Genomic DNA, 12,093 nt, shown 5'->3' with positions numbered 1-12,093 from the left:
TCCTTTTCTATATGTGTAAAAAAAATTAAGTGCGTATATGCATTTTCCAAAATTTTCCAAAAAATTGTTTTTTTTGCCAACAAAAAATTTTAGTTTTTAAGATTCCAATCTTACGGGCTATTTATGGTCAATCATTTGTTACCAAATGTATAGGAAATTAAAAGGGGATTATTCTGATACATTTTGTATCTTATATATCCTTAATAAAATGTTAGGAAATTAAATTTAAATTTTTGGAATTTGGTTTTGAAAATGTTAGAAAAAATTTAACAATTTGTTCCAAATATGTATCAGAGTTTTGAGCAAGTAAGTTCTTCATGTGACAAGATCCCCATTAGACAATATATTTTTTTATTAAGACTTATTTTCATTAGATTAATTTTTGACGCCTAATACGCGTTATTGTGACCGGAAGTTTCGATAAAAGTAAAAAAATCAAATTATCTCTTAATAAATGCTGCCCCAATTTTCATATATTTTATTAAATCTGATATTATTGTAGGTTGCAATAGAAATTATTAATTTTTTTTTTATTAAAATTGTATATTAAAAATTTCCCTACAATCAAACTAAAAAAAACTTAATTAAGTTTCTAATAAAACAGCATTTCAAAGCTCATTGAAGAGAAACTAAAGAATCAATACAAAACATTCTTAGTGAAAGGAATGCGCTAAAATTTCTAACTGAAAATCGAATGAAAAGCAAAACAAATAGTAAACGCAGAAAAACTATACCTTTCGCTAAAAACAACTGTTGATTTGATTAGAAAACACGCAGATTGCAGCCAAGAAATCAACAGGAAAAGCCCAAGAAGAACAGAAAAACAAAAGCAGAATTAAAAAAGCTGTATAAACAAATTAAAATGATGCAGCACAAATTTGTGCATACAAAAACTGCAATAGCGCATTTATCAAAGAAATTATGGATGTATGATACTCGCACAATAGTTCTGAAACCTTTAACCTGAAAACTTAAGAAATTAAACTGAATTCCAAATGGGCGAACAAAAAAAATACATGGAAATTGTATTGTGCTAATGATAGTTTTACATCTGTCTCCAATAGATCATTAGTTGTACAGGAAAAAACCATAGAAATATTGTGACATTAAGAACCTTGAATAGACAAATCCTCACTACAGCAGCCCAACAGACAAGGCATGCAAAATAGTTACAACTTGAGAATAATTAAAACATAAGAGGAAATTTTGCATTTCCAGAACAATTTATGGCGACAATGACTGTTAGAGAAACAACCCACAGCTGAAAGTAGCAACACTACGGGTGCAGCTAATGTTTTAGTGTTTATTATTAGTAGTCATTCCTTAAAGTCCATACTTAGGTTAAAGCGCGCATACCTGCAGTTCAAAGAATTTTTCACAAACAACAACTAAATTTTTACAATTATTCGTAAAAGGGATTAATTTTAGCTATAAACAAAAGTGTTACAAAAATACCTGGGTTAAAAAAAAAAATTCCAAATAAAAAGGATATTTTACAAATACTACTTCAGTTACTTAGCAATTCAGGTAGTTGAAATTCAATACAAACAACAAAAAAACCAAGTGATGTTTAAAATTAACATGTCTCTCGTCCTTAATGACCTAAAAAAGTGAGTAATTTCCAAAATTTCGTGGAAAAACTAAGAAACAAATTTAGTGATCATGTTTAAGAAAGATCAGCACAGTGAAAAAGTGATTTTACTATAAATAGTTAAGGACATGCTGCAGGACATTATCAGTTGTGATTAGAGCATACAAGAGTGAACAACACGCAAATAAGCAAATATCTAGAAACAAAAATGAAACCATTCCAACCAATATTTTATTTAACTGCCATAGTAGCTTTAGGATCTCGAGTTATGGCCGTGCCCATTGACTCATTATCTTTGGAGAATGACGATGATGCTACAAATCGAGAAAATGAACAATCAGAAGATACCAAATCACCACCCACTTCAAGTCCAGCTTCAGATGCTGATAAAGATTTAGAAACATCAAACTCAAATCAAGAACCTACATATGTGGTAAGTCAAATAAATAAATTGTGCAAAAAAAAGTGAAATTTAAAATGTCAGTGAAATAAGATTTAGATTAAAAACGAACTGAAGCTAAGAAGCAGTTTAATATTTCTGAATATTAAAGTTTTTTTTATAAATTTAAAAGTTTGGGGTATTGCTCTTAAGAAAATCGTAAATAGTTTTATAATTTCTTATATTGTTTTTGTCAACTTTAAATAAAGAAAATCTTTTCAAAACATTGTGCTTTCAAAAAATATATATAGTTTAAAGGCCTTATTCATAATCAATTTTAAAATTTATTACAGGTTTATAAAACAAATTTTATATGAAAATATTGTTTTATAAACCTTTTATAAAAATAAAAATTGATTATGAATAAGGGGGTAAATGTTTAGGGTCACAATGTGAATTTAGTCCCGAATAATTTAGTTTCAAAGCTAAATCATTTAAATAAATCTTATATATAAATAGGCCACACGTTTTTTTGTGGTACACTTTTAAGTATGTTATTGTCCACCGATATTGATGAAACATATATAGTTTAAAAAGTTATTTTCTCTAGATGTGCACAATATATAAAAAAAATTTTAAAATTTTTTCCATAAAAGTGGTCGAATTTCGGCCACCAGGCGATCCTAGTAATATTAAACCTGTAATCAAGAATACTAGATACACATTTATCGAATAATCTAACATGCTGATTAATCTATTAATCAACATTTCTGTTTAACCGAAACTATGATAATTTGAATTTTTATTTTTCAAGTTTGAGTATTTGCGTTCAAAAACATTAAAAAGGAAAAAAGTTACACAAAACCCAAATTATTCATTTTAAATTCCTCTAATTTCTGACTAATTTGAATATTCAGAATCAAAAATATTCAATTAATCATGAATTTGATAAATCAGTTCACTTTCAAGCCAAAATTTGTCTTGAAGAAAGCGAAATATACTTTTTATAATAGCAAAAAACTTGCTCTCCTGCAATGTTTTTTTGTTTAGTTTTTTAATTTGACGTTTGGTATTCATGAGAGTAGAGCGAGAAGTTGTACAAATCTTCGTTCATATTTTGTTTCATATTTTAAGACAAAATTTCTCCTTAAAAGATTTCACTGCAAATATACCAATATTTTTTAAACTAGTTTTTGATAAACTTTTATTTGTAATCTTCAGAGTTTTTCGATAAAATTTGGAAAATGCACTTTTTTTGGCCCAAAGACGAAACTATTGAAACTTGTTGAAATCGGGTAATTATTTCAATTAGCCCCATACAAATGTCAGCCCCCAAATTAGGAATTTTTCTCTCAATATATGATTTATATTGGTATCCACACAAAAAAAGAAATCATATTTAAATACTTCTTGCGGATCGATCCATAACTGACAATAGCTCTTATATAAGATCCACTTACGAAAATCACTTTGACCAGTATAAATCTTTAAAAAATTTGATATCCACATAAAATTCAACACAAATATGTTAATATAGAAAGCTTCAGGAAATCAGGGGACTTAATTCAATTACAATCGGGCAATGATTAGCCAATTTTAAACGAAAACAGTATGTGCTCATGTACTCACTGTAGGGTATTTTTTCTGAGAGATAAATATTTGATTTTTTTCTGGCGAAAATATGCTCTTAATTTTATTATTCATTTTTTTATGATTTCAAATTTAATTCGAAATTCTTTTTAAATAACATTTTTTATATTTTCTCTCTTCTAGTTACCCGAACATCATTCATCTGGCACTGCCGGTAGCGGCGGTAACTTCGATCCCTCCATATATGCCGGCTATTTGACGCCAGAAGCTTTCCAACAATATCTAGCACAATTTGCCGGAGCTTTCGGTCCCTATGGCTATCCTGGCTATGGTCCTGCCCCCGTCTATCCTGCTCCATATGCAGTACAAACTGGTTATGATGGCTTTTTAGTGCCTTCACCATCCGCTAGCTTGTCAGCTAGTGGCACAGTTTCTTCCACAAGCGGCAACAACTTTTTAACAGCTCTTACCAATCTCATTCCCGCTCTTATGGACTCTGCTATATTCCGGGTCATTGCCACCGTAATAGGAGCTGTACTAATGCTGTTCTTTGGTGGTGCTGTCACCACTGCCATCTGTAATCTAACACCCCTATGCGACATTTCCTTTAAAGCTGTTACTTATCTGCGAGGAAATGGTGCCGCGGATATGGGTCGTATGTTGGCCGAAGAAATGACCCCGGAAAGAGTAAGACGTGCTTCGGAATTTGTGCGCAGTGCTATACGTAAATATACCGAAATGCAAAAGGTAATGGCCACCGAGAAAAATATTAATGAATGAACAAGACTTGAGTAACACAAAAAAAATGCTAGAGTTCAAATTATGACAATAATTTAACAGTCTCGTAAACTAATGTATGTATTTAAAAAACAAAAATTAAAAAAAAAACTATGCTAAGTATTAATTATTAAGTAATGACAATTATTCTTTAAAATAAAAGAACAATTATTATATGAAAATATTTTGTGTTTTATTTTACTTCTAAATCCATCTAAATAAATTTAATTGTAGTAACACTTTTTAGTCATTTCTGCCGTTTAAAACTTCCCCTATCATTAATTTCAGTCAATTTGTTTTGTAGTAGTTTTCTTTATAAAATAATTTCTAGAACAAATTTCTTTATTTATAAAGCTTAATATCAATAAAATTGTTAGTGGTTTTTGCATAAATTTAGAACAGAGAAAAAAAACTTGACTTTATGTCAACAAACCGATAAGAATTAAATCATAAATTACTTTTTTTAACACTTAATATATTATAGAAAGCAGAGGGCATACTATGTTTATCAAACTGTTGGAGAGACTTTATTATACAGAGTGTTTTTTTGTAGTTTCTTTTATTCACTTCCAATTTATTCTTACCATTGGACCAAATATTTATTAACCACCCAGCAAAAACTTTAGTTACTTAGTAAGCCAGCAAGTAATATTGGAGCCAAGGCATAACTACTTATTATTTGACTGAAACACTACTTATCTTTGTTAGCGATTTTTAAAAAATTCATGGATCAAGCTTACAAATGTACTTACAATCAGTTAAGAAATAAGTAGTAAATTTACAACAAGAATATGTAGCTAAAAAAAATACAACAAAATATTGCCTTGATAGTCAAGCTGCTAACTAACTGCTCCATGTACGAGTTATTTTATTGGAAGTTAACAATAGTTTTATCATCAACATATAAATGAATATGATATGAACATTAATGGCTTTGACAGGTGACGAACCACTAACCTCCCGTTTTCTAGTCAAACACACTAGATAGCTGCGCTAAATGCAAAAGTTCATTACCAACCTGTATAAAAATAAGTACTTATTCTAGTAAATAAAATAACGGGTAACCACCACTCATTACAAAATAATGCATGAAATAACTAGATGTCATTACAAAAATTCACAAAATTTTTGCTGGGCAATTTTAAAGATTCCGTTATTGAGACCCATTTGCTTTAAATTCATTTTTGGAGATAAATTTTAATTATTTCAAATTTAGATTCAGTTCTCTTGTATTCGAAGTCAGAAATTTGTATTTCAGTACTAATTCAATGAACGTTGGATTGTAAACTAATATTTTTTTAAACATTTTGCTAACAACACACAATTTAAACAGATTAACTTAAAAATGAGGGATTTTTTTTCAAATGTTTAGCTTTTATTTTGAAGCATTTTTACAATATATATTTATGCATTGTATTGTATTCCTAGCAAAAGGAACTGCTCATTTTTTTAAGCCAAGAACGATTCAAGCCAATTTCGGATACTCTGTTCCAAAGAGAAGCGTATCCCAGACAGAGCATTCTACATCGATCAAAACAAATAATAGTCGGTTGGGGCACGATATGGACTATAAAGCGGATAAGGCAACATGTGACCGAGCGGTTTCATGTCTGGCATATTCTGTGCGTTTTTCGGGTAATGCTCGCTTCAAACGAATCAATTGCGTTCCCAACATGGCCAGATTTCAGCAACTCATAATAAATAGGACTCTTTTGCTCCCACCAAATAAAGAGCATTATCTTAGCGCCATGGATATTTGGCTTTGTTATCGATTCAGGTGGTGGGCCGTTATTCATATACGATTTTTTACACTTCGGGTTCGGGTTATGTGTAAATATGATTTTTCAATCATTTCAAATTATTTTTAGATTATCACTGTAACGATAATTGCAGTTAATCTAACATCCTGATTAATCAAAATTTTGATTGTTCAAAAGAAAAAAAAAGAATTGATTATTTAGAAATTTGAATATTTTCAAATAAATTATTAAAATTGTGTGTAAACTATTGTTTTTAATTTCTACATTTTTCATTTGCGAACCCATAATGTTTATATAATCTGTCGAACTTACAATGGATCAAAATCAGGAAATACTTTTTAGTCCGAGTTTATAAAAAAAATTTTAACTTAAAATTTTATCTCACTAAAAAAATTTAAAAAAAAAATGTCAATAATTGTTTTAAAGTATACTTTGGTGAAGGGTATATAAATTTTAAATTTGAGGCGGGTAATGTGGTATAGCTGATTTTCTCTAAAACTAAGAGCATAGGAGTAGCGGTACCAAGCTTTAGAGTTTTATGATCTCAAAAAATTAACATTGGGTGAGTATACTTCATTTTTGCAGGTCATGGAAATAGTCAGTTGGAAAAAATCAGCATTAACTTGTGGTAAACTTTTTTTGTGATCTGTTAAAAATTAATTTTTTTCTAAAATCACGTGTTTTAATTAAACTTCATTAATTTAATTTTAAAGTCAAATGGGATTATTTAGCTATTGAAAAACATATGTAACAATATAGCATATTTAGTGTATATGTTTAATTTTATAATAATTTCAATAAATGGTCGGATAATGTGGTATAGCTAAGGAATTTCAAGCAAAGAATATGCCAAAGAAATGTGAAGTATGAAAATGGGCAGGGGAAGATTGAAGAACGCTATGTGAGCTATTAAAAACAACAAAAGGACATTTTTTTCGCATCAGTCATTCAATGTCTCCTCCGAAGCGAAGAATGTATCGAGGAGCTTCTGGTAAGCTTGGTCAGCAGCCAACTTTAACCGAACCCATTGAAGATGATTTAAATAAAACGCAACTCATTTACAAATTAAAATACTATGCATCGGTTGTGTGGTTTAGCATACAATATCAACAGAACATACCGCCAATTTTTTCAATGGCTTGTTTTTGAGCTTTTTCTCTTTTTCCCAAATTTCTCTAAAACTTGAATTTAAAAGATTTTTTTACTTTCATGGATGCAAACCTAACACTTGTAGTAGAACACCAGCTGAGAACTGTTCCAATCGAATTAAGATTTTAAAAATTATAGTCGAATAAAAAATAGGTATACCACATTACCCGAACATACTCTAGCAACGTAAATCCAATCGAATGATTGAATTGCACACATACAATTTTTCTGTTCTATCAACAGAAAGTCAGTTGATAAAGAAGAATTTCGGTTGAAACTACCAAACTTTTGTTACCCCTACTAAACTGTAAAATTCGGCAATACTTGAGAATAATTCGATTGGCAACATATTCGGTTGCTATCATGAATCTGTTTTCATTGTATAGTATTCTAAATTCGTTTTAGCTAAACCTAAATTTTTCCTCAATATAATAAAAAAGTACTTTTTGAGAACAAATAATCACAACCCCCAAATGCTTTCTAGACTATTTTTTTTCATTTGTTCATTCTATTTTATTATTTATATTCGAAATATTAACGAAATGTAGGTTTAGTTCAAGGTTACAATAACAAAACACCTTAAATAGGTATTATAACAAAAAAAAAGTAATAAATTAAAACAATAAAATAGTAACAATTTGCTCTTTAATTTTAGACTGTTTCACTTTATGACTCACTCTCTCTCAGTGGTTCACAATAGGGGTACGGGTACAATGACTTGTAAAAATAAAATGTTGTGAATTTTGTTTTTGATCAATTAAACATGGTAGTGGAATTTTGGAAATTCCTTTCTAAACCAGTTTTAGACGTAAACTGCAATAGTGATACAGAAAATGAGAAAAAAAAAACTTAGTCACGTTTAAAGTTTAAATAACTGAATTTTCAGTTATTTTTAGTGTTTGGAAAAAAACTATACATACATATGTATATACTACAAACTTAAACATTTACGTTAAAAGAAATAAATTTGAATGGCAATTTGTGTGAATGAATTGAATTTGACTCATAATATGCGAGTGAGTGGTATAATTTAAATAGAAAATTAGATTTAAATGGAAATTGTATATGACATAAATGGTATTTTATACTATATATTAATGTTAATACAAATTTATTTCGAAATTTATCTGTTCAGTCAAAATCAAAAGTTAGGAATAGGCCTAAAACTGCAATTTTTAGTGTATTGAAATTAAAATTAAAGCAAATTGATTTAAGGTATGGTAGATTTAGTTCCTATTTAGAACCGATATGTACATTAGGGTGTCGCAAAAAAAATTGTTGTTGGTGCTCAAGCATAATTTGAAAGCTTATATGGTATAGTATTTTTGAGAATTTTTTCAGATTTTTGGGAAGAGTTTTAGAGGTCGCTCAAGTCGAGATTTTGTCAAAAATCGGGTTTGTCGGTATTTTTTTGAATTTGCTTCATAACTTTGTCAAGACCCACGATTTTCACTACTTTTGAGGACACAGTTTAAAAGAAAAATGTCCATGCTTTATTTTTGTGTGCAAAGATTTTTAGTTTTTGCAATGAATTGGCTCATTAAGGTGCCCTACATTAAAATTTTTCGAAATTTTTCCAGAAATTTTTATAAAAATGAAAAAATTTAGGGACAACAATTTTCTTTTAAGTAGGATTTGTATGGGAGCTATGACTAATTATGGAGCTTATATAAAGCTTATTTGCGCTCAATTTGGTTTAGATATCTTTATAACTAAGATATTTATGAGAGCTTATCTATTTTTAGGTAGGGCAATCGTATGGGGGCTAGTAGAAATAATGGACCGATTCCAACCAAATTCAATATGCTTCTTCCATGTGGCAATAGAAAAGCTTGTACCAAATTTTATCTTTAAAAATTGCGACTTGTAGTTAGATTACACTATGGTGGTGTAGGGTATAAAAATCATTTTGTGTAAATAAAAACTTTCGTTTGCTTTATATAACTCAGGAACGGTAAAAGCAATTTGAAAAATTGTTGTCTTTAATTATTAAGAATTAATTGATCTTTCAAACTGCATTGTTAGTTTTTTCCATTTTCATAAAAATTTTAAAAAATTTTATTTACAAAGTTTATGGACAAATTTCGAAAATTTGTAATGTAGGGCACCTTAATGAGCCAATTCATTACAAAAACTAAAAATGTCTGTTTATATGATAATGGTAATAGTGTTTATAAACCGGTTTTTCTTTGAAATCTCGGTTTTTTGCGAACCGGTTAATTTAAAATGTTGATTTTCGGTTAACCGGTTTATCCGGTTTTTATCACTCGGTTAACCGGTTTTTAAAATTTGGGACTTAAATTAATAAATCTAATGTTTGTGTGCATTTTTTATATTCATTGTACACATTATATTAAACATTCGGTCTGATTTGAAACCTATACTGCTGATTTACAATACATACCTCTTTAGATTAATATTTTTAAGAATTACAATTATTCTAAATATTAGAGGATGATGAGTTTACTGAAAAACTTTTTCAGAATAAATTGCACATATTGAAACTATTAAAAATTAAATTCCGCATAATTCTAGAAGTTAAACTAAATTTTAATAATGATTCATTATAAATTTTGTGATGATTTTACGAAACGTTAAATTGAATTTGATGTACATACCTTCTTTCAATAAATTTGACTTCAGTCGTGTGTTTTGTTCTTAAAATTTTAATTTATTAATCATTTCGTTAGCTTAGTGTACAAAGTCCTTTTCAGAAATATTGAAATCCATGATTTGAAATCTGATAATGCAGTTTTATTAGTTATTTGGTATGATTTATAATAACAAATAATCACAGCTAAGAAGAAGCGCGTTTGCATCTTATAGGACCTTTTTTAGGACTTGTAACATTTTCTGTTTCATATCAAAAATTCGAGGTGATAATAAATTTCAAAATTATCAAATATTTAATTAATTTTACATTTTTTGGTTGAAATTTAATGAAAAAAACAATAATTAAAACAAGTATTATATATTTAGTAACATATTTATACTCAATTCCATTTGACTGAGATAATAATTTTGAAATTTTTACAAAACAGAATGGACTTTGCACTTTTGTATATTTATAGTTATTTAATATTAACCATTATTCCTGGCTACTAAAAACTAAAAATTTCAAAGTTGTGTATACTTTATTGGACATTTTATGTTTCGATGTCGGTTAACCGAAAAACCGGTTTTCTAAAAAAAGGCCAATTTTCGGTTAACCGACAAACCGGTTTTTTATAAACACTAAATGGTAACCAGAAAAAAATATAGTTGTACATATTTACTGTAAGCATTTAAAAATTTTTACAAGTCTTTTTAACAATATTATAGTCCCAGTAATTATTTATATGATAGTGGTAACCATAAAATGGTAAAGTTACGATTTACATGATTGTAGCAAATAAGTATACATATGTTTGTGACAACCATTTTTATGATGAGGGATTTCCATATTATTTCGTTCTCGGCTTATGGATATCATAATCTGAGAACAGCATATTATGATACAATGATGCATCATGCAAATGATTGCCATTAACATATATTTATTTACAACAATCATATATATGATAGCGACAATCATGTGAATCTTAACTTAACCATATTATGGTTACCATAATTATATAAATAATTACTGTGATTATAATATTGTTAAAAAACTTTTAAAAATGTTGAAATGGTTACAGTAAACATGTACAACTATATTTTTTTCTGGGTGTATAACATTATATAAAAATATAAAATAAGAATGTAGGATGAAATTCCCATTTAAGTTTTATTTGTTTGGAATTTGAGATGTCTATTTGTTAATGTTTAATGCATTTTTTTATTATACATAAATATATTATATAAAATTTGTTAAAAATATCGTGATAGATATTTGCAATTGTCTCTTTAAAACATCACTATATGTATATAAAAGAATTACTCTCATTGTTTGCAAAAATGTATTTTATTCTATACACTTGCTCAAGCTAGCCGATCCTAAAAACCAACATTCACACAGACACAAGTCTATAAATTATTTGGATTGTTGACACTTGCATATGCCCCCAAACGATCCCCTTTTTTCTAGTTATTTAATTTTGTTGTCGTTTGAACTGTGGCGTGTATCTAATCTCAATTCCAAGCCATTCACTTCAATTGCATTTTTGTATCTGTTACTAAGTGTTTAAAAACTTGCTATATAGGAGTATAATAACTGCTTAATAGACTGACGAGTAGGTACATGCATACACATTAGGTTGGCCTTTATTTTCGATTCTCCGTCATCTAACGACCAAATGCTGAAAATTTGGGCAAAATCGGATTACGTGTAAAGTAGGATTCTATAGTAGAAATGAAAAGTAGATTTTTCAAATCTTTTCGATTTTTAAAATGTTAACTTTTCGAACATTCGTCATTTTTAAAAAGTTGACTTTTCGAATATTTTCAACTTTTTACCATATCTTATGTAATACACGGTTCTACCTTTATTGATGCAAAAAAAAAATTATTTAAAAATTTATTACCAAAAATTTTTCTTAAAGTTTCTGCAACTTTTAGTTTTTAAAAAAAGAATTTTGGATAAATTTTTCGTAGAAAGAGCTTTATTTTATTAAAATTTATCTATAATAAAGTTTTCTATAGAAAATATGTAAATACATAAGAAAAAATTCGAAGTATGTAGTTCAAAGTGTATGTAATTTTCATGGCTTCTTCATGACAATAGTACATTACAATTCATCTTAATGTTTTCCTAAATTAGAATAAATTCGTCAATAATGAAGCGAAAAAAAAATCATCCACAACAGTTTTTAAAGATCGGTGAATTCAAATATTTCACATTTATTTAAAATTTTTTCTGATTAAAGTTT

General features: G+C 28.3%; 1 protein-coding gene across 1 annotated transcript; it reads left to right on the top strand.

The window, feature by feature from the left end:
- The first annotated feature begins 1,799 nt into the window (after positions 1 to 1,799).
- LOC135953423 (uncharacterized) lies at positions 1,800 to 4,340 on the top strand. Its single transcript, XM_065503325.1, has 2 exons — positions 1,800 to 2,024; positions 3,744 to 4,340. Exons 1-2 carry the CDS (start codon positions 1,800 to 1,802, stop codon positions 4,338 to 4,340), a joined length of 822 nt encoding a protein of 273 aa, XP_065359397.1.
- Positions 4,341 to 12,093: the final 7,753 nt, after the last annotated feature.

The sequence above is a fragment of the Calliphora vicina genome, chromosome 1 (genome assembly GCF_958450345.1).
Source record: "Calliphora vicina chromosome 1, idCalVici1.1, whole genome shotgun sequence".
Taxonomy (NCBI): Eukaryota; Metazoa; Arthropoda; class Insecta; order Diptera; family Calliphoridae; genus Calliphora; species Calliphora vicina.
This window is presented reverse-complemented; position numbering and strand designations above follow the sequence as displayed.

Excerpts from the sequence above, each read along its gene's own strand:
- LOC135953423 (XM_065503325.1), top strand. The coding sequence starts at position 1,800 with ATGAAACCATTCCAACCAATATTTTATTTAACTGCCATAGTAGCTTTA. Across the intron at positions 2,025-3,743 it reads ATCAAGAACCTACATATGTG|TTACCCGAACATCATTCATC; the intron begins GTAAGTCAAATA and ends TCTCTCTTCTAG.